The following is a 27,902-nucleotide window of genomic DNA, read 5'->3' on the forward strand; positions in this document are numbered from 1 at the left end:
ACATTATAGTCGAAAAGACAATAATGGTGTCATAACTCTTTCTCCAGATTTAAATATTTCCAAGATATACAGTATGTACTTAGAGAAACATGAACCTAGTTACTTGGTAGTTAATCGTCAAGATGAAACCATTCAGCCTATTGTAAAATATGCATGTTTTGCTAATCGCTTTAACACAAATTTTAATATTCATTTTTCAAACAATAGATCAGACACATGCCAGAAATGTGACCAATTACAAAATATGATTAAATCTGAAACCAATGAAGATGCGATCAATGAATTAAAATCGGAAAAAAAATACATGTACGTAAAGCAGAATATACACGTATATTGCAGTATATCAGGGAATTCAACAGTTAAAGAACTATATTCATTTGAAAAAGTTGGCTCAAAATTACTATTGGATCAAAGATTTCTAAATGAATTGTATAATAGACCAATACAATTGAAACAAGCTAAATATAATGATGTACAGAAATTATCAGCAAAATATGTTCCAAATGAGCACCAATGGTTTTACAATAATCTTCAAGTTCTAGATCCTCCTAATGAACAATTGTCAGACTCTGAATAATAATGCCTACAATAATATAATACCTACTTGTTTTTTCATAATAATTTTTACTATGCAATAATATGCCAAGGTAGGCTTTTATAATGTTTTTATATTTTTATAAGAAACAGAGTGATGGTAAATTAAATATTCACAATAACTAATAATAACTAATAACTAAATAATGTTTTTGTATCATGTTAACTTCTCCTGTCGGATAGGAGCAACGATCTATGAAATAACAGCAACTTAATTAATTAACAATATTAACGATTTTTATTGAACACTTCATAAACGTGCAAGCACCCGGTCGACCTCGCGAAAACAGCGCAGGCCACCGCCCACCCCTCGCATCACTTACTGCGCGAATACTATGGCTTAGTGTACGATGTAGGCTAACTTCACCAGGCAGCGCCAGCCACACGCCACGCCATCTGGCGGAGTTTACAATTATTTATAAGAAATGAAGTGATGGTAAATTAAATATTCACAATAACTAAAATAGTTACTATTATAAAAATTGAAATTAACGAGGCTGTTTATTAATATAAAATGTGTGATTATTATTATTAATACTTATTGTTATCTATCTTATAAGTCAATCTTGCAAGTCAAAGTATGTTTTTAAAATATGTTTTTTTTTATCTGTGTTATATGTCAAAGTAGGCTTTTAAATAATGTTTTTATATTATTTATAAGAAACAGAGTGATGGTAAATTAAATATTCACAATAACTAAAATAGTTACTATTATAAATATTGAAATTAATAAGATTGTTTATTTTATAGGTACAACTTACAATATTAATAATTTCTTTTTAAATGTAATATATTATTATTTTATTAAGTGTATACCTATTTTTTAGTAAAATGTATTATTACCTATTCAAATAATTATTTGGAATGAATCAAGTCTTATTTTATACATTTAAACTAAATAATTATTAGTTAGACATTTATAAATTAGGTATTTGTTGTAATACATATACAGTTATATATTGGGTTTGAGATAATTAAAAAGTAATTTAAATACAAAATATTAATACATAATAAGAAATGATAAATGTTTTCAATATAATTAAGATAAAAATTACCACACACATTCATGATATAATAAATTATATTATATTTTACTAAAAACTATAAAAATCAACTTTATGAGCAAGAACCTGGTAAGTCTATAAATTTATTCTATTATAAGGTCATAACTTTTTTTGTGCTATTTTAATTGTAATTTGAATTCATATTATTGATTCATAATATTAAATGCTATATGTTTTCAATATAAATATATAAAATACCACACACATTAATGATATAATAAATTGTATATTTTACTAAAATGAAAAAACCAAATTTCAGAGCAAGAAACCTGGTAAGTCCATAAATTTATCTTATTTATAGGTCATAACATTTTTATGTTAATATAATTATAATTTGAATACATAATATCAATAAAGAAAAAAGAATGCTACATGTTTTCTATATATACATTAAGTGTATGACAAATATTAAAGAATTTAAATGTTTTTTTCTTCTCCTGAACTATTTCCAAAAGTGGATATACCAGGTTGTTGAACTGGACCCTTCAAATACGAAAATAATATTAGTCATTGTCGCTAATAATCTTGTAATATTGTTATAAGCAAGATAAAAGAACATGGTATGATGACATTTATGTGATACGCATTCGTGTGACGTAGGCATCGCGCCGTTCAATTACGTTATCATCAATAACCGTTATCATTAATTTTTATTAGATGTTTTCATTTAGTATCCAATTTTATATTTCCGAATTAAAAATTATAATAGTAACGTTTATAACTACAGTTAACCATTAACTGTTGAGGAATATTAAGAAAATGGAGTTTGTTTTTGCGTTAATCAACAAAGTTATTAAAAATGACTTAATGAGGAGATATAAGGAAGTAAGGAACTGAAGAGACTGTCCAATAACAGAGATGAGTGGTGGGAGTTTGGAAAAATGCTAGATAGGTAAGTTTATAGTTTATAAATCATATTAAATAAGTTTATTATTTCAAGTTATCTATAAACATTGATACACAGTTATGTAGATACTCATACTAGTTTAGTTACTAAACTTTTTTAATTTTTGTTTATTACTTTGATTTTGCGTTTTGTATAATATTTCTTTATTTAGGTTATTAAATCGTATAATTTTTCTTGTTCAAACCAAACATTTTAAAACTTCTTGTGGGATACCAAGAGTTAAAGAAATATTCAATAATTGCTTTGTCAACGTTTTCATAATTCCAGGTGCTTTTGAAATACCATCACCACGTGATTCCTTGAAATTAAAGGTTCCATTATTTTAGTAAGCCTGACTAATTTTTCTGAATGATGTCTCAGGTTGCCATTTGAAATATGACTTATTCAATTGGCCTTGGATTCTTTAGTTTCATCTGATCCGTCTGAATCTAGTAAACGAGGATATTTAAGTGCAAATCGATTTATCAGGTACCCAGTTATGTACTCTACACATTGTATTTATAAATCTTCAAATGGTTCATTTGCTGTTTCAAATTCTTCTTAAAGGTTAGGTTATTGTCTGATGGAATATTTTCCATAGCTGTGCCAAATGTCAACTCAATTTCAGCCAACTCAGTGTCATGACTCATGAGTGCCTAAAAAAAACGAGTAAGGTAGCAATTCAGAATCTTGGATAACTTCACTAGTTAAACACTCAGAATCATTTAAGAGACTTTCTTCTAAATCATTTTCCGAATTGTGGTTTTTAGTAAAAACAAAGTTGGAATTCTTCCCCAAAATATACCAACGTAGGCTATAAACAACATAATATATTTATAAACATTGAACATGCACACGTTTGTATATTAGTAAAACAAATAATTAGAAATATTTACCAATATTTAAAATCAATGACAGTTATACTGTTACATGCAGAACCGGTCATACCCTTTAAAAAACTAAAGAGGTTCTAAGCAACATCCTGTTTTAATTTCCTTGTTAAAATAAAAGACAGCCCCCTTGCATTTAAATCGTTTAACAAATTAACAAGTGATGTTTTTGAGATAGCTATACCTGGAAACATAGAAGGTTAAATTAAAAAATTATATAGATTTAAATAAAACATTTTTACCTTTTTGAAATGGTAAAAGATAATTCTTTCCATGAACTCTCATATTTGTAATGAAATTTGCCATTTTTTTAATAAATCATTTTGTTTTTCTCAATTTAGACCATAACTTTCAGTTCCTTTATCGAATTTGTGTTGTGTTTTCAATAAATCGAACCAATCATAAAAACATCCAATGACCTAAGAAGTGTAATAATATGTACTGTATTACAAGATAAATTAATTTTATATATATATGCATTAGGTACTTACTTCTTTCCAGTTGTACTTATCAATCATATGTTGTTGGCCACAGAACGAAAGTGCCTTTGACACTGTATTAGAAAATACATTGACGGCTAACCCCTTACATTTCGTTCAGATCCTTCGAAATTAATGTGACGCTCTGTAAGTTTATGAGCCAATTTAAAATCTTTCCCTGCATTTAAATTTAGTAACTCTTGCAGTATATCTTTCCCTATATACTTTCCATCGGGAAGAATAAATCTTCTGAAAGAATAATTCTATTTATTTATCTATTCAGTTTTGTGAGTTTATTGTTTATAACTTGTCAAGGAAATGGTTCCTAGCTAGTTTCATCAGGTGAGGTACGTCTGCAAACACATGGACATTATTATTAGAAATAGGATGCTTAAATGATGTGTTCTCCATATTTATATTTAAAGTACGCCATAAGCCAATGTTTGTAGGACCCATATCACTGACAGTTGCTACAACATCACTAACAACTTTATATAGTTCCTCTATAATTTTTAATAATATATCCTTATCCATAGGAGTATCATAATTATAATAGATTGGCTGTTTCCAATTTCCTATTAAGGGGATCGGTGGCGGTGACGACTGTCTTTGTCTAACACACGCGCAACATACGAATTCAGAGGTGTTTTTCGGCAAACGTACCGATTAATAAAGTGAAGGGATAAGAATTCTGAAAACAGATTTGAATTTGTCGTCAAGTCTACTTGAGATCGGTCAGTCTACATTTTTGATTTTAGATTCTGAGTGAAACGATAAAAAAAAAATTAAAATTAAAAATTAAAAAACATTCATCGTTTCACTCAGAATCTAAAATTAAAAATGTAGACTGACCGATCTCAAGTAGACTTGACGGCAAATTCAAATCTGTTTTCAGAATTCGTATCGCTTCACTTTATCAATCGGTACGTTTGCCGAAAAACACCTCTGAATTCTTATGTTGCGCGTGTGTTAGACAAAGACAGTCGTCACCGCCACCGATCCCCTTAANAACAAAAATTAATGTTTATAATATAGATCAAAACTTTAAAACTATATTATATTAAGTAGTAAATAGGTAATTATAAACAAACAAATTGTATGTATTAATGTGAGAACCTCAGTTTCAAAAAGTAAGTTCTCAATTATATAGGTACATTATTAAAATCCCCTAAAATAATCAAGAAATTGATTTGAAACTGAGTTTATCTTCAGTATGTTCATTTTCCAAACTTCTTGAATATTTTAATAAACACTAATAATATACATAAAATAATATTACAAAAGGCTCATGAAGAATTTCAATTAATCAAAATAAAAATATTAAATATTTTTTTAATTCTTCCACAATCATTATGATTTTCAGGAGGAAGGACATCAACTCCAGCAATAGCATCTAATGATGAGAATAATTTAACTCGATAACTTTCAGGCTGCAGATTTATATAATTTACACGGCTAAATTATATTTAGAAAGGAAATATTAAAACAAAATTATTATAAATAAAAGAAAAAATATATATATTCTTATTCTAAAATAAAATACTACCTTTGCTCACAAGTTACAGTAAATAAACCAACAGGACTTTTAAATTCATTCCTATATTATTGTTAGTCACTGTAAATAAGCCACATGGAGTTTTAACATGATCAACAATATTGGTAGTACTTCTACAGAACGGTACGTCAGCATACTCAAAACCATAAGAACTAAAATATTTCATCATGTTTTAATAATAAAATTATAACTATTTATAAATTATAATAAACCTACCTCATAGGTATTGCATCTGGTTTTAGACGTCTACGTTTGGAAGAATGATTTAATAGTTGTTGTTGCAAAGATTTCTCAACATATTGGCATTCAGAAAAAGGTAAGGAACATACATCTAAAATTTTAATAAATAAATATTAACAAAAAATCTTAATAGAATTTAGTTATAAAACATTTTAGTGATACCTGTATTAAAATTTATATTTTTTATTTTCTTGTTGCCTCAATGAATTTGTTTGAGCCAAATAGTTCTTAGCTGTTCATCTTTTGGGAAAGAATGCACTGAGGTTTCCTTTATTTTTTTTTGCTACCGGTTGTACAGCCATAATACACGCAAACAGGCATGACGAAGGGATAACTAATAAACTTGTAGCATTAGCTTACACAGTAATTTATTCCGTGGTAATTAAGTTAAAAATCAAAAATATAGAAGATAATATTAAGATCTAAGTTCTATTATCATGATTAAGATAATAATTTAATAGTATATTAACACATTCGCTGCGTTTGTCGGCTATAGCCGACGGACCTGTTTTTTCACGGTGCGTCTGTCGGATATATCCGACGCGTAGGTATATGAACTGTGCGCCTGTCGGATATAGCCGACATCAGGTCTGTTGAATTAAATGTGCTATAAAATAGTGACGCACTACAGTAATGTTTTTATTTTTACACACGCCTCTGCACAGAAAAATTCTTGTTATTTCAGTCCAATCCGTTTATAAATAACTTATTTTGTTGATTTTTTTTCGGTCGAACATTACGATTATCGTTATCGCAATCTATTATTGTACATTTGTACATCGATATAATTGTTTATAATATTATGAATAGTATGATTTCTTATTCAGTTTATTTCTGTTCGTACTGTGAATCGTGTGCGTGTCTCTCGTCTGTTATACAATTATTTTTTCAACTGTCGATAATAAAATGGATGATCCAGCGGGCCCGTCCAAAAGATTACGGAAAACAACGAGCAGGGAAGGTATGTTGACTTCAGAGGATTTAAACCATATTATGAACTGGTCTTCCGATGAAGATATTGACAGTGGAAGTAGTTGGAGTGGAGGTAATCGAGAATATATTGACAGTAGTGACGATGAGGAAGAAAACCCAGAACAGGCAGAACCAAATGTTGTAGTTCAACAAAATCAAGATATACAAAATAGATCTGATGTCTGCACGGAAAAAAATGTTAGGTTGCGACAACCATTTATATAGTTGCCTTAACAATATTCTCTCGTAGCTATAGGGACAATCTTAATATTATGTTACAAATACTAAATCAATATTGTTAACATTATTTTGTTGTAACAACTATACATATTATGTTAATGTAACACAGCAATCAATCAGTAACAATCACATATTTTATTGTTATTCTACCATAGTTATATTGTTGTACTGACCATACACGTATTATTAAGATAACAGCAAAAATGATTAGGATTACAATAAATTAGGATATTCAACCATATTCTTTTGTTATATGATCAATATATTAAGGCATACTTAGTTATCCCAACAATATATTTTAGTAACTCCAAGTTAGTCATTAGTTGCAGTCACATATACTTATTTAATTCATCCAAAATTCTTTGGTTGTATTGACCATACTATGTTGTTAAGACAACATAACGTTTATGATTACAATGCAATTTGAGGTCGCCACCCCCCCACCCCTTGGGCTTTTTTTGTATTTCATATATTTTCGATATAGGTATACAGCCATACAGATATACATAAATATTACTATCCCCCCCCCTTAACTAGCTTCAGATCCGTCCCTGAACTATATTGTTTTCTATAATACAGGTAATACATTATTGATTAACACATATTATTAATATTTTTTTACTTAGGTTAGTTGAGGCAGGCCCATGCGCAAGGGAGGGGGAAGTTTAAATCCCTCCAATTACCGAAAAATATATAAAATACATATATAACACTATTTACTAATTATTAATGTATCTATTTTAAACAATTTTTTTTTAAAAACATTTTGAAATCCTGCTCACGGGGGCCTGACTCGAGGAAAATAAATAGATAGAGGTAGGTATGTAAATAATATATAGTTACAAAACAAAATAAATATTCGTAATTTTAGTTTATTATTTTTTTTTAATACATACAACATAACATTTAATACTAACAAAATAACGTACAATTTTTTTATAAACTACAAGTCATATAAGAACAACTATTAGATTTTGTATTCAGAACACAAGTACTGCTATCAATTATATCATTAAAAGATATACAGATAAAATCAGAATCATACTCAACCTCATAAGCTTGTAAATGTTCATCGTGTGCTACAGTTTTATACTTTTGACCAATTAAAAAAGGAACATCACATCCAATAATAAAAAATATATGTATAATTTTAGCAAATATAGGCATATCTTCTATATTTAATATTATATTCATATTTTTGATAGTATATCGCGTACCCTTTACATTCACCCATGAAACAAACCGCGCAGAACATAAATCTATACTTGAGTTATTTATTTTAGTATTCATATCTTCTAATATGCTGTTGGATAGCTCAATAATTTTCCCTACCTCCAATGTGTAGGCAAGTATATTTGATTTTGAAAGTAAGCGATATGCAAACCTCAGTTGATGTTTAACACTAAGAGTATAGCATATATTTTTCCTACTCGAGATGGAGTTAGCTGTTAATTTGGATTCTCTATGTTTAGATTCATATCTCATTGACCACAAATGTGATAATGGACCAACTTTTTCCATTATATAAGGATAATGTATTAAGTGGTGATGTTTTGGTTTTAAATTTGTTTGAAATAGTTTTATATATAATTGATTGTGTTCTGTAATTAATGTTTTTAATAGAAATATACAGTCAGTTTGAATTAACTTGGAAATGACAATATCAATTATTTTTTTTAGTAATATATACAGTTGCCAAATTTCAGAATTATTAGGAATAAGATCACCTATCATAACACCTAAGTGTCTTGAAAAACAAAGCATTTCACTAGCTGACATTTTCAGTTTTTTTTCTTTCAAAAAATCATTTGTTATTGGTTGTGGCTTATTTTGTGTATCAATTGGTCCATAGTTAAAATACTTAATACGGTCATTTAATGTAACCAATGAGAAATACTTTAAGTGTATAATGAATTTAAATAAAATGCCTGCAATGTCATATAAACATACTCCTTCTAAGACATCATGCATAATATCAACTGAATAATTCATTGTTGCGTGGAAATCATTTACTAAATTCCATACACAAGCTTCTTTTATACCAGTCAATGTTAAATTATTAGTAATTAAATCTTCTGCATAATTGTCCTGATTTCTTAATTTATTGTTATCTTGTGTAACTAAATTATTACATTCAAATTTTGAGCATTTGCAGAATCTACACGGATAACGGGCCATGAAGCTTTCTGAAAATCCTAAAATTGAATGAATTCCAAAATTGTCACCCAGAATCAGAGCTAAATAGAAATGAATAGTGTAGTTTTTATCTTTAATCTCAATATTTATGCCATTAGTTTGTAAAAAATTTATTTCCGAAATCAATTCTTTAAAAATGTTTTTATTTCCAACTTCTTTTCTGTCATTAGTATTAAATAATAATGCAAGAAAGATATAATTTAATGATGAGCTACATTCTAAAGGAATACATGAACCAAATGACACATAAACAGCACCTATTTTTTTTTTGCCAGCATGAGAACCTAAGGGATTATTAGTTTCATAGTCATCAAAATAAAGAAAAAAAGGTATTAAAAGTTTATTTGGATTTTGACGACATCTTTCTTTCCAAACTTTACATTGTATGTAACTACAAATAATGTCTCCTTTCATAGAATTCAGTTTTTCAAAATAATTTAGTACTATTTGTAACACATTAGGTTGTTCAAAAAAAACTTTGAAAACAGATCTTAATGAAATTAAATATACATTGATTTTTACAGTATTTATTAGGGTATTTCCATCTTTAACCACATTTTTTATTCTACTTCCTACAGTTATTTCATTAGGTTTAATATAAACTCCTAATTTTTCTAAGGCAATTAGACGCAAATATTCTGTATCAAGAGTTTTAAATGGATCTTTTAAAATTTCAAACATGGCTGATATTTTAGAAATAGAATTCGATTCACATTGACTAGTTTCTAATTGATTTAAAACTGTGTTTTGTAGAAGTTGCATGCTATTCACATTTATTAATTTAATATCATTAATAAAACTTTGAACTTTATTTCTGGGAACTACAGCCTCATTATACCATTTTGCCATTATATTTACTGCTTCTCCTGTTACTATTTCATGGAAAGAATCTATACTTATTTCAGAATTATTTATTTTTTCTTCAAAATTATTTGTATCACTATTTTGTTCAATATTTTTATCATTTATAAAATCTATGTGCATTACATTATCTGATATTCCTTCAAAATTGGCATGTGTTTTTAAATGTTTTCTAAACGAATTAAAAGAACTAAATATTCTAAGACAATTAATCTCTAAACATTTATATTCTGTTATATTAACAAATGAATGAAATAGTGTGATATGTCTCAATAAATGTGATTGAAAATCAAAATCAACTAAACATATAAAACATGAAGGCATTTTAATGTTTAAATTTAAAATTAAACAAATAAAATAATCAAAACAAAATATATAGATAACTAGTAATACTAATAAATTAGAAATTTAATTTTTTTTTTTATTTTAAAAAATAAATAAAATGATCAATTGAATTAAAATCCTCTAATTAAGCAATTGTAAATTATAAGTTGATTATACTACAATGTTTATATCATGTATTAAGTTATTAACATTTTGGTAGCTTTTATCGTAATTGGTATCAATTTTGTAAAAATACTTTTGTATAAAATACCACACCTGTCCAGATTCTTCAGGATAATTAAGGTTTAGAGCAAAAAATGACTTGAAACATATATCTACCGCTTTCAATCCACTTTCCACTTTGTAAATATGGTTATTTACAATAACATAAAATGCAGATATTTGATTTTCGGATTCCGTTTGAGTTTCACAAACAAATATCATATAGGGCTGCACAGTCTGTTGTAATCGTAGAGCTTTCTTTGTTTTTTCATCGTTGACTTCTTTTACTTGAACAGTGCTCTGTTAAATCAGCATTTGAAAAATTAATAATCAAATTTTAAAATACCTATATAATAAATTCATTCTTACGTTTACATAATAGATGAATGACTGTTTTAACTCTAGTTTCGAAGGTCTCCAATATGTTGCCTTTGAACTTCCAGTTGCAGATCGTTTACATACATTTATTGGTTTGAATAACTCAATTAAAACTTTTAAGGCAGCAATATTATCATAACCTGTATTGTGACCATTATAGTAATAACATTTATTATTTAGTTCTTCAAAAATATTATTTAAATTTTTGCATTTAAACTTACCAAGTACAGTAGGATTCAATATTTCATGTACCAAGTCATCAATACCTTTGCAATTATATTTTTTTGTTAAATTAGGAATTTTTGCTTTGAACAACTCAAAATTTGTAAAAAGTGTTAGGTCCTTTCCTGGATATAATTTTTCAAAATCTAATTCAATCTGTAAATAATAGCACTTTATTAGAAATATACACCAATACATCTTCAAGATCAAGAGACTAATAACATGTTTAAAATGTCTAAACTAAATTGTTCATGTACTTACTAAAGTAAATCCAGGTACAACAGGTCTTATCGTTTCACCTGCAGGTAACAACCCATATGATTTTTTTAAATTATGCGCGAACGAAACCCTTTTTACTTTTATAGTAGAACAAACTAATTCTTATGCTGAAGAAATATTTTTAAGTGAAAATATAACGGATAAATCTAGAATTACCAAATGGAAAATATTAACTGTAGCTGAATTCAAAGTATTTTTGGGTCTTCTTTATCATATGGGAACTATTCGTACGAATAGACTTCAAGATTATTGGAAGAGGGGCTATCTTTTTGACCTGCCATGTTTTAACTCTCGTATGTGTACATTTTGCGAAAAATCCAGCACAAGATGATGCGCCCCAACCTAGCAATCGTTTGTATAAAATTAACCCTCTTCTAGATATATTTCATGAAAATATCGATCAAATTCAATATCCAACAAGAGTGCTTGCTATAGATGAGTCTATGGTTCTGTGGAGAGGCCGTTTGGTTTTTCGTCAATTTATTCACGGAAAAAGACATAAATATGGAATTAAAATGTATGTTATGACAGATTCATTGGGATTTGTTTTAAAATGTATAATTTATTCTGGTTCAAATGATACTGAAGTTGGAGGTAAAGGTCATGTAACTAATGTTGTGAAAAAATTATTAGAAGGCAAATTAGGAGTTGGTCATAGTATATACATGGATAATTATTATAATAGTGTGGAGTTAGCTCAATACCTTTTAAACAATAATACATATTGTACTGGCACTTTGCGTGCAAATAGGAAGAATAATCCTCAAGAAGTAATTAAAAAACATTTAAACAAAGGAGAAATGATTCAAAGGTTTACTCANGGGGGGGGGGCTTACATTAAAAAAATATATATATTATACATTGATAAATCAAAATAATAATATGTTGTTTAACTAATATTTATTTTTATTTTCATTATAAAACAATGTCTATTTTCCTGGGGTTTTGTCCCAACTTATCAATGACTTCTTCAGGAGTTAAATTAATATTGCGGTATACCGACAACATGGTCAATCCATTTAATCTGTCCAGTGTAAATAATTATTTTTCAGTATAAAATGTTATGAATACCTAAGGATTAAAAATATGTATGATAAAAAAATGGTTACCTCTTTCATAGTATTTCTCAAATAAGATTTTACTCTTTTTAAATTTGAAAACATTCTTTCTGGAGTAGCTGTTGATACTGGCAGTGTACATAGAATTTTTAATAGCACATGAATACTTGGGAAAATTACAGGACTACAAAGTTTTAATGCATCAATTCCATTAGATGGTTTAACATTCAGACGGGCAAGTTTTAGCTTCCACATTTTAAGTTCACCAAGAGTGGTAGACAAATCATTATTAGACAAGTAGAATGAAACGAGAGATTCAAAATCAGCTTCATTAGAATCTTCGTTGTTATCAAATAAACAATGAAAACCTAAATAACATAGTTTTTATAAATAATATATTAATATAAATTTATGTTATTAAGAACTTACATTTAAAAATATTATGGTGCTCTAAGAATCTGAGCTCTAGTTGATTTATGAATGAATCAATATAAGGAATACAAATAGTAACTCTAAAATAATCTTCTGGTTCTTCGGATGATAATGATGGATTAGCACGGTTTATTTGCCTTTTGTATATTCTTTTAACTACAATTTGAAAATCTAGAACTTCAGCCATTTTCTAATTTAAAAGAAAAAGTTTAAATACGCTTAATTGTATTAATAAATATGATGTTTAGAAGTAAACTGGTGATTTTAATTAATTAAAATATTATATAAGCATAATATATATTAATCATTATTCATTAATATTAGTTACTTGAGCCTCATTATATATTTTTTTAAATTCAGGTTCAATATTAGTCCTTAGTCGTTTAAGAGCATTAACATTATCTTCTGCTAAACCAACCATTTCTTTTAGATCAATGTCTTTGCTTTGTAGTTGTTTGCACAATGGCAGCCCATATGAAAATAAAACCTATTACAAAACATTTAATTTTTAACTCAACTACATGATTTAATATATTGAATTAGGTACCTACCTTTATAATTTGTACCGATATAAGAAATTCTGAGTCCATTGCATTTTTTAACATATTGGCTTCAACTGCAGTTACATCTTTCCAACTTGACATAGTTTCTAATGAAACTACAACGTATGGAAATAACTGAACAAAATCATTAACAGCATCATACCTTTGAATCCATCTGGTTGCACATAATCGTTTTAATGATTTTATGCTTGGTATCAAATCACTATTACTAATAGTTTCAAAAAGTGCATTTTTGCGTTTAGGTGTATTAAAATAACAATACAATTTTTCAATGACAAAGGCAATTTCGAATTGGTTGTAAATCACAGTTAATTCCACTAACATTGAGACCTGAAAAAAAAAATTATTTAATAAAAATTATTTAAAATAATAATATTTATTATAAATTACCATTAAGAATTGTAGATGCTAAATCAACTCCTGTTAAACTTTGAATCTCAACAAACTTGATAAAGTCTTCATTGATTTGTACATCATTCCCCGTTCCACTTAAGTATCTTACACATATTGTGAGTTGTTCTGTAACTGAAATGTCTGTTGTTTCATCAGCAAAGACTGAGAAACATTTGGATGCATTGATTTTTTCAACAATTTTCTTTAATAATATATCACCACATATAGATATTATTTCATTTTGTATCCTAGGGCTTAAATATTTATTACGTGAATCTGATTCAAGGAATGATCTAATACAATCGTCGTCTTTTACTTTATATTTTAAAATTTCTCGGAAATTACCCTCATTTTTAGTTAACGCTATTATAATATATATTAAAAAAATAAAAATTAATTAATAAACAAATTATTTAAAAAATATAAGATCATTAATTTACATGTAAAGTCAATTGGGCCAAAATCCCTATGTCCCCGTAGAGCAATTTCTTGTTTGCCACATAAAATTATGAATTCTACGAATGGTAAAAGCCTTTTTCTATTAGCAATTATTTGTTTTGTCCTGTAAAATAAATAATAATGATGCCTGTTACTATTATTTTTACATATAATTATAATATTTTATTAGTATACTTAGATATATTTTACCTGTCATCATCCAAAGCATCAACAATTGATACAAGTTATTATTCTAACGTATTTTACCGGGATATCAGTAACCACATTATATTTTAACCACAAATAAATGTATTCTCCTTGAAATTCTTAATTGTGAATGATACCAAAATGTCAAAATCGAAAAATTATCATATACGAGGTATTTCCAAATCAGTAACGATTACCTTAGATACTTTTTGTTCCCTAACAGATATATTTTCTTCTTGGTTTAGTAATGTGCTGTAAAAGACTCGCCTAGGAGTATTTGATAGCTATAATATATAAACTATGTTATTTTTAATTATTATATGTGTAATTACACTTACCATATCATCAGACTGGCCATTCGATAAAAAGTCCATGAAACCTAATGAAACATCTGGTGTTTTTATAATAGATGATTGGCTGCTACATTTTTAAATACTTTGTTACAAATCAGTGTGCGATTTAAATTAGGTTAAGGACTGGGCCCTATTCTCGAATTTTGTCGCATTCGATATAAAATAGAACTCGATCGATTTATCGTTTATGGTATCCTCTAAATAATGTATGACTTTTATCAAACGAAAAATGTTCAACAATTTGTCTACTGCTATATCGCATTCGACAACATTTAGTCGAATGATTTGTTATTTGCAATCACCATAGATTAAATATAACTCACACATATGTCAAGTACAGAATACTATGATAATTGTTAGGTGATATTGTATTTTTGAGTGTAGGTACACTTTGAAAATTATTTGAATTTGATTTCTTTAATAATTGCTGAGTTAGTGTCTTTTGTTAATTTTTACAAACATGGTGAACGAGGATGAAGGATCTATGATGTTTGCTATTGCTAATATAGAGAGGCAAGAAGCTCAAAATTTAAGGCAACCGTTTGACATTAAAGAAGATCCTTTTTTTGCTTTAACTGATATACAATTTGTAAAAACATACCAATTAAGTAAAAATTTAACTAACTATTCGTTCGAGTTAGACAAAATGTCCACCAAAGTCCACCAAAACGTTTGTCGGCATTGAGCATCCAAAATAAGGTAATAAATAATAATTCTTCTTCTTCTTCTGGCCATTCTACTCTCCAAGAGTTTTAATTGTCACTACAATATCCCGCCACTTTTCTCTGTCTTGAGCAACTTCATGCCAAACTACTATGCCCATTGTGTTTACTTCTTCCGTCACTCCATTGGTTCACATTTTCCTGGGACGTCTCCTTGGTCGTTTTCCCGTAGGTTTTCACTCGAAAGCAACCCGTACAGGGTAGTTTTCCTCTTTTCTTAGGATATGTCCTAGCCATTGGATACTTTGAACGTTGACGACGTTAATTAATGGAGCCAGATTCATCATTTCCCGCAGTTTTCTATTGAATCTTCTTCGCTAACTTCCCACATTCACATCAAACAATGGACTGAATATTTTTCGCCATATCTTGTTTTCAAAAGTTCTTAAATTCCTTTCCGTTGTCACCGTTGTAGTCTGGGCTTCACATCCATACAGGTACGTCTCAGGTCGATTATTCTCGCTTTGTTGAAAGTGCTGCAGTTGCCTCTATTATAGATAACTAGGCTTAGAGCGTTGATTAAGTCAGCCAGAGCTTCTCCGCGCCTTTCACTCGCCGTTGATCCCCAGTCTCTGTGCTTGGCATTGAAATCTCTGATTATGATAGCTTCAGTTCGCTCGCTTTTTATGATGCGTTCCAGCCTGTTTAGGAAATCCAAGCAAATCCTGCGAACGTAGAGTTGGATCACCAATAGCACGAACATAGCCTTATTCCGTGTACTGAGACCCACCTAAATCCCGCTTCTCCTATGCCTTCGTTGTCAAGTCTTATTCGTTTTACTTGTACGATTGATGCTTTACCCGTTGTGTCCGTGTGCCAGTTTGTACCCTCGTTTCGGTTTGGTTCACTTGCCAATATAAGGTCAGACGATTCCTCGGCCGTGACCTGGTGGAGTAGGGCCTGAGCTGCTTTGCAGCAGTTTAGGTCGATCTGAATGCATTTAAGCATTTCTCTGGTTTTCTAGGGCATTGCCAGTTTTGGCTGCAACCTTATCCTCGGTTTTAGAACCTAGATTATTCTCGGACATGGCCCTACGATAAGCCACACACTTACCTCTAACCGGGAAGTGGTCTGTAGGTTCTTTCATGTCCCGGCATGCCACACATCTAGGTTGGGCGTTGAAGCTTGATGCCTTGTGTCCTTTCTTAGCGCATAGGCAGCAGGCTTCCGGGCGGTCTGGTCCTTTGCATGCATGTATTGCGTGTCCGTATCCTAAGCATCTAAAGCACTTTGTTTCTTTGACTTTGAGCCTTACTCTGACATTTATCCAACCTAATTTTATACAACCTTTCCAACCATTTGGCGGGCATGCACGCCTTTCAACCGGACGATAGCCCTCTGTGTACCCGTAAACGACTGTCGCATGCTTCTGGCTTTGACCGTTTCATCGTCAGTTAATCGTTATCATCCTTCGTTGTACTCATTATATTTTTGTGCCACCGACGGCACCAGCCTCGTACTGTCTGTGGCTCTAAGAAGAACTCTTTTGTATCAGTCGCGATGGTAGATAGACTGTGTGCATTCAAAAATGCGTGTAAGCCGCTGGTAATTTCACGCAAGGTCGTTAGGTAATGATGCTGTGTTCGTCGAATATTTTCGCTGCTGGGTCTGGAGCGTAGGTAACAAGGCTGTGTTCATCGTTCGTCTGTTTGTAAATGTTGACGATTGTAGTATTGATGATGACAGTGTTGATGTAAGAATGAATATTGAACAACCAAAAGTGCCCGGTATATATACTATGATCCGCATCGACTAGTAAACCACAAGTTTACCGCCATGAGTGCCTATGCTTACTGTCGGTACGGGTTTAATTACTTTAGGGTCACTTTTGGACTTACGGCTATGGGTGATGTGTTGTTATCTTCATCCTAGTCCCCCATCGCCGTACTTGTTGGGGATGTGAGGTGACTCGAAGGGTTTCAAGTTCGCCCCTAAATTCCTTCGATGGTGTTCTTTTGTATGTACTCTGTTGTGATTGGTTGTCCCGAAAAGGATCGTTTTATGTGATGAAGGCTACTCCATTACAACTCCCCCCCAGATTTGTCACCCGGCGATTGGATTGAACTGATGACAAATTTGTCGAATTATGCATGGTGTGTCTACGGATTGATGCCTTGTATAATGCTCGTCGAATCACATTTCTTGACATATTCCAAAGTGGAGTATCCTCATTTGGGGACAATCGTCTGAAGACCATGTTAATGAAACTACAGTCAAAACTCTTTATAACGAATCTGAAGGGACCAAGAGATTTCTTTCGTTATAGAGTTTTCGTAATAGAGAGGGTTTAAAAAAAAAACAAAATTTTAATTATTTATGTATAAAGGTATGTAATATTATATATCAAACACATCATTATTTTTACATTATTTTATTATTATTGTATTATTATTATTATTATTATTATTATTATTATTGCATTAAATTATTATTATTATTATATATACTTATTAAATATAATTTAATTTTTATACTATACATATTTATAATTCATTTAAAATAGTCTGTCAACTTAGTTTGGACTTTTTTATTTTGCCAATATTGTTTTTGTATTTTTCTATGAATTTCTCCCATGTTTTGGTATAACTTTGGATCATCTTCATGAAACAATAAGTACTTTTCTAATAATTTAGCCGCATCAAGTGCTTGTTGAATACTTGGTATTACGACTTCGTCAGGTTGTGCTTCCTCTTCATCTTCCTTTTGCTCCTCCTCGCCTTTTGTCACTACATTTAGGATTTCTTCATCAGTTAACGATATTGTTGTAACTAGATTCTCGTATATTTCTACATAGTTTTGTAGGTCCTCAGGAGTTAAAGTATGCGGAGTATTGAACTGAGTAATCCACTCACTCAGTGTATCATCTTCATTCTCAAATTGTTCTATTTCTTCTTCAGCATTTGCAAAACTTCGAAGTCCAGCATAACGAAAAGAATGCCGTATAGTTTCTGATGTTACCTCTTCCCAGGCTTTACTTAAGAAGTTCACCGCATCAAGCATATTGATAGAGGCATTGCCATCAGATTCGATAATTTCCATTAATATTTTCTTTCTATAGTGGCCTTTCAAACTTTTTATAACACTTTGGTCCATCAGCTGTAAGATACTAGTTGTGTTAGCTGGGAAAAATATCATCTCTATGTTCATAAGATTAGATAGATTGGGATGAGCAGGACAATTATACACGAGTAACAAAACTTTTCGCCCTTTTAATTCTGCATCCCATTTTCTTATTTCTTCTTCAAAAAGTATTGATGTCATCCACGCTGAATTATTTGCTTTATAAGTGACTGGCAACCGTTTAATATTTTTAAAACATCGCGGGTTTTTTGATTTGCCTATTACCATAATCTTTCTTTTTTCAGTGCCACTCATATTGGCTGCTACAAACGCAGTGATACGTTCTTTAGAAAGTTTACCTCCCACGCATTTTTCCCCTTTGAATTTTAATGTTTTATCTGGGGTCATTTTGTAAAAAATACCTGTCTCATAAGCATTAAAAATATTATCCGGAGTGTACTTTTCATTCAATTTTGGCCACACATTAATTAACCAGCTGTTAGTAACATTCAAGTCGACATTTAGTGCTTCTCCGCTTATTTTCCCATAGGTAATATTGTGACGTTGTTTAAATTTTCCAAGCCATCCTTCCGAGGCCTTGAAATCTATAATACCAAGTTGTTGAGCAAAATGTTCAGCTTTAGTTTTCAAAACAGGCCCAGATATAGGTACATTATTACAACGTTGTTTATGGAACCACGTTAACATGGCCTGGTCCAAGCCTTAAAATTTCGGTTTCCTTATTTTTTTACAAGAACTTCCTTCTGTTTCAGCATGCAATATTTTATCCTTATTCTTCCAGATAGTAGCGACAGTAGATGGGCTGAAACCAAAACGTTTCCCGACATCACTTTTTTTTTCACCTTTTTCAATCGCACGTATTAAAGCGACTTTCTGATCAACACACAGTGCTTTTCTTTTACTTGCCATAACGAATGTTAGCGCACTACTGTGGTCATGTGTATAATGTTAGACATTACGTCGATAATAAAATGAACATGGTACCTATTAAATATCGATAATAACGATATTAAAAGTAGATAATGAAAGAATGTAATCGTTTTTGCAGGAAATGCCGATAAATGCTTGGCATTATTGCCGATTATTTTTATAGTTTATATATGTAATAGATACGATAACAAGTAAATTGTATTATGAAACATAAAATATTGTTTCGTTATTGAGAGTGACTAATACGTTATAGAGAATGAATTGTCTAATGGGTTATATAGCAAACCAACCATTATTATGTAATGTTTACGTTATATAGAGTTTTTCGTTGTAAAGAGTTTTCACTGTATATGTCAAAAAGAACTTACTGACCACACCCTGGTTTTTATGCGGCAATCATTGGGTTCAAACTTTTACCACACAATTGGAGGTGATGTCAAAGGTATGTTCGTAAAAAAATAACAATAATTTGTATTTCTAAAAAATCTCATGTACTTTGTTGGCTCAACTAGTATTAAAAGCTATAATATTGTTTGAAAATACATTCAATATAGTGGATGATATAATTTGGGATGGAGCTACAACTATACAACAAACAAAAAATGTGGACAGAACTCGGAACTTTTCATTCTGAAATCAAGGTAATAATATAAGTCTTAAGTAGCTAATAATAAACCCATTAAATAAATAAATTTTTTTTGTGATTTTTTATAGGATAAATATTTTGTTTGATGAATTCTCCAAAAGATAAATTGTATACAAAATATTTTAATACCATTCGATCTATGAAGCAGTGGTTTATTATTAAAAGTCTTCAAAACTTGCATGTCACACTATGGATAAAAACAATCATATATTTTACTAATATATAATATATTGTATGTTATAACTAGAATTTTAGATGAGGAATTTCTCAGAAAAATACAGTGAAGTAGAGTGAAGTATTTTTTTTATTTTTTTATTTTTTTTCTCAAAAATACATAATAATAAATAAAAGACAATATTTTAACCTAACCATTAATGCTCAATGTTATGATTTAACGTCGGATTTCATAATTAATACCCTATAAATTGAATAAGTAAGGTTATAAGTACATTGCTAATATATTCATGCGCCTATATCTTAATTATATAGTTAGGTACACACATCGTAAAATTCGTAGGGTAGGTGAGAACGAACAGATAAATTGCTGTTGTCTCTAACACGGTAGATCATGCTGTAGCATGGACACCCAGATTTTTTCATTTTTTTTCGCCGTTTTTTACGTAATTTTTAAAAGTTTCAATGATTATTTCATTGTTATCTGCATTATTACTGTCAACATAATCTTCGTGGTGCTTACATTATGAAATAATTACAAAAATAGTGGACGTTACTTATACTACCATCTATCCGTATGATTAGAATATCTTTGGTCTATCATGCCAAATACAATTCTACATGCGATCTTCATTTTCTATACATTATGCGTGTATAATGTAGGTAAATACAACCAATTAGTTGAGTTTCACTCATAGACGCCGAACATGCTTAGCTGATTAGTTGTTGCACATTGTCTGCGACCCGAAGAAGTCAGATTGCTTACCTAGGTAACTTACTTGAATGTTAATCTATTTTTCGCTAGAGGTTACGAACTTGCTAGACATTCCAACACAGATTTCGAATTTACATTTTTTTACATCCGAAAAAGCACCGGACATGCGACGCGGAACCGTATTGTACAAGTACAATTGCCGATTTTCGTGGGTGAAGTGAGATTTCTAGACACTGAAACTGGAGTTTTAAACATTCCCCCTCTCAAAAAAAGACCTCCAAACTTTATTAAAAATTCTTATCACCTTCTAATTTTTTGTTTTTTAACCACCCATGACATCAACAGGAGTGACTTCTATAAGTCATTTCAATGACACTGTCGTCTCCATCACCGAGTCTCACAAGCCCCCGAGTTTCCCGAGCCTTAGGGGGTTTGCTTAGTCAGTTATCGACTTACACCATGACTGATGACTAATACCTAGACAATCGAATTACACTTTTTCATACATTTTTACAAACAAAAAAGCACCAGACAGACGACAGGTGATCGTTCAATTATCAATTTACAACAATAGAGAACGTTGCTAGAAGCTGACACTTTTAAACATTCCCGCCAAAGCCCCAAGCTTTATCTAAAATCGTTACCACCTCCTCCAACTTTTATAATTATTAAGACACTGACCCCAAAATCGGTACCCACTTTCAGTGAGTCAACAGGCCCCCGAGTTTCACTTACAACTAGTATATGTATAAAGAAACTATAAAATAAAAAGTTGATGATACTCAAAATACCTACTCGTATTCAGTAACATTGCATAAGTAATGATGTAGTCCAAGCATTGTCAGCGAACAACACAAAGCTATGTAAACTAATTAGAGTAAAACAGAAAATGGGAGGCGTTCAAAATCCCGACAATGATAATCCCGAATGGTCAAAAGCCCGAAACCAAAATCCCGGCAGTCTAAAATACCGACAGTTCAAAATACCGACAGTTCAAAATACCGACAGTTCAAAATACCGACAGTTCAAAATATCGACAAAATAAAATAATTTTATCTTATCTTATAAAAGTTTAATTTAGTACCTATATTATCTAAAACGCTCAATTACTTGTCCCAAGTCTCAGTGAACGATTGAACATTTCAAATGAACAAACGTATTTTTGCGTGTTAATTGTATAGTACCTTTGTTTTAAATATAAGTAAGGAGTTTTTTAATTATGAGTGAAGTATGTCAAATTATCCCATCTCAAAAAGGAAATGCCAAAATATGTGTCAAGGGATATTTAATGACAAAAGACAAGAAACGAGAGGACATATATTATTGGTGCTGCGAAAAAAAAAAACTAATGGCCTGCACAGGTAAGTTATTATTTCATTAACCGGAAAGACAAATTAATAAATTGGTTATATGACATAAGCGCCAAAGGTACGAAAATGACATATCATTTGCGCCAAAATAAATATTTTATATAAGTAGTTTTTCAAAATTGATATATCTTATAAAAATGATATTATATGTATACTATATTATATTAATATTATTTTATATAAATAGTTATTTGAAAATTGCTATTATAAAAATTATATTATGTTATAAAATTAATAAATCATAAATTATGATACATAACATTTTTTTTTTTGGTACACCTCAATGACACATTACCACTGGCCATTTCTCGTAAAAATCTATATTTTTGCTCTTTAAACAAAATACACACAACACCTATATTCGTAACAATTTTTGTAAATTTATAACGATTTTAGTTAATTTGTTGAAATTTAAAAATATTATTCGTGGGTATTTGACATTATATACGTTAAAGACGTTTATGGGTGTCAACATTCCTTATCGATATTACCGTGCCGTTAAATTGCGATATGAAATAAGGTGATTGACGTGTACCGTGTACGTTATTATTTCGTGTACATTGTCATTGTGTGGTACCGTTTATCCAAAAAATATATGTATAATAATTAATAAGTTTCATTTGGGACATACTATTATGTTAATTGATAAATGAACAAATTTCAGTGGACTCGATATTTTAACTCACATTTTAATATAAATAATAATAACAATAGAAGTAATAATTAAAAATTATTTTTAATTTTTGCGTTTCATTCATAGGACGTGCAACCACTATACTTATCAACGAAAAACATTTATTACGTAAATGTTCTGATCATAATCACGCACCTGAAGCAGCTAGGGTTGATGTATGTACTACTCTTAGCCATTTAAAAGATCAAGCACGAAATACCAATGACCAACCCTGCCAAATTATTCAAAGTTGCGTTACAAATATGCCAAGTACTGCTCATCCATACATGCCGAATAGAAATGCTCTACGGCAACAAATAAAGCGTGTTAGAAGGGAAAATACGCCATCGCAACCTCAATCATTAGAAGATCTAACAATTCCCGATTCACTGAGAACTACAATTGGCGAGGAGTTATTTTTAATTAAAGATTCAACCATTAATGATGAAAAACTTCTACTATTTTGTACTAAAAATAATGTTCAACGGCTGTCGCATGCTCGTTATTTAATTATGGATGGTACGTTTTGGACAGTCCCGACAATATTTAGACAGCTATATACCATACACGCACCTGTAGGAGGAGACAATTTTCGAGTTTTGCCACTAGCATATGCTTTAATGTCATCAAAATCTGAAACCCTGTATATACGTCTTTTTCAAGACTTAATTGATTTTTGCGAAGATAATGGCGGGCAACTAAATCCATATTGGATAATGACAGATTTTGAACAGGCGGCAATAAAGGCATCAAAAGCTGAGTTTCCTAACGTGAAAAACAAGGCATGTTTTTTTCATTTATCTCAAAGTACTTGGAGAAAAATTCAATCATCTGGCTTGGTGAATTTATATGGTACAAACGAAGAGTTTAGTTTAAAAATAAGACAAATGCTTGCCCTGGCTTTTATTCCATCTGAAAATATACCTGCAGCATTTGATGAACTTAAAGCGACATTTCCTCCTGAAGCTGAAGAAGTTGTCCAATGGTTTGAAGACAATTATGTACATGGCCGGATTCGTCGCCGAAACCAAAGAAATGGTAATATTATACGCACAGACCCACTTTTTCCGCCCAAACTTTGGTCTGTGTCAGAATTAATGGACCACGGAATTCCTAGGACACAAAATATTGTCGAAGCTTGGCATCGACGTTGGTCAACTTTGGTTGGAAAACCTCATGTTGGAGTCTATACAATGATAGAGGAGCTTCAGAAAGAACAACAACGAGTTGACTTGGAAATTGAATGCATTAATCGTGGAGAACCAAAACCGAAACAGAAAAAACAAATAATTGACAGAGAGAAAAGAATAATGACGGTATATAAAGATATATCAAATAGGAGTGTCTTAGAATTTTTACGGGGTTTGGCTCATAATATATCGATGTACACGGAAAAAAAAAATTGTTACTACACCTATTTATTTGGTTATCATAGCCCCTAAATTAGCGTTAACATAGCGACAGCTATTCAATATGTTGTAAGTACCATTTCAATTAAGTTAAACCTAACCCCTGTAGTTTAGTTGATTATAACTAAGTCGTTTAGTTGATAATAACTAATTCGTTTAGTTGATTATAACTAAGTCGTTTAGTTGTGAGCATTATTGATATAGCTATTGCTACTATTAATATTCAGTACTAAATACTTATTATTATGGTTACACAAACTTCTTACTTAGTTGTTTTGTGACTATGTTGTATAGTAGTTTTTAACTTGTTGTATAGTTACTACAAACAAACCATATAACCCCAGTAACTACTGTTATTTATAGTAGATTCAGATTTTTCTAAAAAGTAACAGTTATGTATTTTTCTTTTTGAAGCCTGCAGGTCGTAATTTTTTAATATACACCCTCCTCAAAACAAACGGCCGATTAGGTGTGAGCATTGAAATCAAGTTATAAACAAAACATATTTTTTCAACAATAAACAATTTATTTAAAACAAGATTTACACAGATTATATAATATATATATATACATAACTAAAAGCAATAGTAGGTATATTAATATATTATACACTTTAAATAATAAAAAAGTAAAATATATGATTGTATATTTTATGGTATAAAACAAGAATTATTTTTAATACATACAAATGTTGGTCTTATATAAGGTATTTCATTAAATTGGATCGATATCATAGTTGACGTTTTCTTAACACAATAAGCTTGAAAACGGTCATCGAATCCAACAGTTTCAAAAAGCATACATATGGTTAAAGGTTGCATATCTGAGGATACGCAAAGATATTTCAATGAACCATATACTGGCAAAGAATTTGTTTCATCACACATATCAATAACAATACACATGTTATTATTTGTATATCGAGTACCCTTAAAATTAATCCATGAAACAAACTGTGATTTATAAATATCAGGATTATTTAAAGTAATAGACAGATTTTCTTTTATAGTTGATGTGATATTTAAAACTTTTCCAACATGAGACAAATTTGAAAAATCAAAATTTGTTTTATGATAAAATTGATGAGACATTTTAAGTTGACTTTTTAAAACCAATGTGTAACAGATATTTTTTCTGCTTGAAATTGCAGCTGCTGCTGTTTTAGATTCTTTATGCTTTGCTTCAAATCGCATGGACCAAATATTAATTAAGGGTCCAACTTTTCGCATAACCATTGGATAGTGTATTAAATGATGAAATTTTGGTTTTAAATTGAGTTTTGTAAGTTTTAAATATAAATCATTATGCTCTGATATTAATAATTCAAGCAAAGAAGGACATTCAGGTCCAATGCAATTAGATGTAACTATATCTAATATTTTTTTAAGTAAAATATACAAGCACCAATATTCAGACTCTACATCAACTAAATCACCAATTAATAGTCCTAAGTAACGAACAAAATTCCACATTTCACTTGCTGACATTTTTATTGTGTTTGAATTACTTTTTAATGTATTTTCTAACAATAAGGGAGGTCTATTTCTGATATCAGTGGAACCATAATTGAAAAATTTAATTCTATGATTCAAAGTTTCTAAAGTAAAGTATTTCATTACAAAAATGAAATGCCTCAAAATACTGAAAATATCATAACCACATACACCTTCTAATATGTCATGCATCAGATCAACCGAGTAATTATTCACTACATGAAAAGAAGGTATGGTATTCCAAATACTTCGTTCGACAATACCAGTCTCAGACATGTTTTCTGTATTAACGTCAATCTCATAATTTTCAGTATTCCGTAGTTCATTATCAATTTGAAACAATTGTTTATGACAAACAGTTTTCGAACACAGGCAAAACCTACAGGGGTAATTTGCAACAAAACTTTCAGAAAATCCCATCATACCATGTAATCCTAAGTTATCCCCAACAATTAAAGCTAAACAGAAATACACCTTAATTGACTCATCATTAATAAACACTTCTATGCCATTTTCTTCTAAGTCTTTAATCTCAGAAATTAAATTTTTAAATATTTCTGTATTTCCAACTTGTTTTTTATCTATTGAATTAAAAAGAAGTACTAAAAATATACTTTCAAGTTTTGATATAAGCTCTGGAGGAAATGAGGGCATAGATATATAAACTGCTCCTAATTTTTGAACTCCTCTGTGGGACCCAAGTGGATTATTTGTTTCAAACTCGTCAAAGTATAATAAAAAGGGAAATAGCGTTTTATTTGGATATAATTCAATTTTTTCTCTCCATGATTCACTTTGAATATAATTATATACAATATTTGTATCTTTTAGTAATTTGTTTGTATATGTTATCATAGTATTATAAACATTAGGTAATTCAAAAAACCTTTTAAATAAAATAGGCAACGGTACACTATATATATTAATTGGTATATTTTCTGCAATTACACATCCATTTTGTAGTTTATCATTCATTCGATTTCCAACATGAATTGTTTTAGGTCTAATTAACATGCCCATCTCATCTAATACTTTAAAACGCTTATGCTCAGTTTTTAAATTTTTAAAAGGATTACACATCACATCAAACATTGAAGAAATATTAGATAAAATAATGTCACCACCAGGTGGTTGAAATTTAGTTAATGTATTTAATACTTCATTTTTAAATTGTGGTAAAAAATCGTTGATAAAATCAGTGAAATCATCAATAATTAATTGAATTTTATTTCGAGGTACTCCAGATTCACCATACCATTTTGATAACAAACACAAAGCTTTGTTATATACACTCAATTCAAAATCTTCAATTTGATTGTTTTTAGTTGAAATTTCAACAGCTGGAAAAATATTTGGTTCTATTTCAACAGGCTGAACAGAATTAGTTGGTTGGTTTGGTGAAAATGTAGAAACACAATGAATGTTTATAGGATTATTAGAATGGACTCTTGTGTGTTTTTTAAATGATTTAAGAGAATCAAAGACTCGATGACAATTAATCTCAAGACATTTAAAAGGGGTAGTGTCATGTGGATGATACACTTTAATATGTAAAAATAATTGATCAAAAGTGTTAATAATTAAAAAACATTTATAACACTGCGGCATCTTTAATTATTAAATGTAGTATAAAATGAAAACAAAATAGTTTAGTACCTTATTAAATATAATATTACACTTTCAATTTTTTTAAATCGTTAATAATAAGATTCACTGACTGATAATTCTTGTCAGTTTTGGTTGTAATTTCATATAAAAATTGTTGGATAAATTGCCAAATATGGTTAGATTCTTTTGGATAGTTTAAATTAAGCGCAAAAAAAGTTTTGAAGCAAATATCGAC

The 27,902-nt window shown here is 29.9% G+C and overlaps 3 protein-coding genes and 1 pseudogene across 3 annotated transcripts; 1 reads left to right on the forward strand and 3 right to left on the reverse strand.

The window, feature by feature from the left end:
• Positions 1-3,050: 3,050 nt before the first annotated feature.
• LOC111040223 lies at positions 3,051-3,719 on the reverse strand (annotated as a pseudogene).
• Positions 3,720-18,058: 14,339 nt separating this feature from the next.
• On the reverse strand, positions 18,059-19,347 carry LOC111040225 (tigger transposable element-derived protein 4-like). Its single transcript, XM_022324042.1, has one exon. It carries the CDS (start codon positions 19,334-19,336, stop codon positions 18,059-18,061), a length of 1,278 nt encoding a protein of 425 aa, XP_022179734.1. The 5' UTR covers positions 19,337-19,347.
• Positions 19,348-22,333: 2,986 nt separating this feature from the next.
• Positions 22,334-24,599, forward strand: LOC111040226. The gene is made up of 2 exons (XM_022324043.1): positions 22,334-22,475; positions 23,245-24,599. Exons 1-2 carry the CDS (start codon positions 22,334-22,336, stop codon positions 24,597-24,599), a joined length of 1,497 nt encoding a protein of 498 aa, XP_022179735.1.
• Positions 24,600-25,355: 756 nt separating this feature from the next.
• On the reverse strand, positions 25,356-27,600 carry LOC111040227 (the record flags this gene model as incomplete). Its single annotated transcript, XM_022324044.1, has 3 exons — positions 25,356-25,425; positions 25,965-26,779; positions 27,008-27,600. Coding segments are annotated over 3 exons (1,478 nt in total), but the record flags the coding sequence as incomplete, so codon positions are not given.
• Positions 27,601-27,902: the final 302 nt, after the last annotated feature.

Source organism: Myzus persicae, unplaced genomic scaffold, assembly GCF_001856785.1.
Source record: "Myzus persicae strain clone G006 unplaced genomic scaffold, MPER_G0061.0, whole genome shotgun sequence".
Taxonomy (NCBI): Eukaryota; Metazoa; Arthropoda; class Insecta; order Hemiptera; family Aphididae; genus Myzus; species Myzus persicae.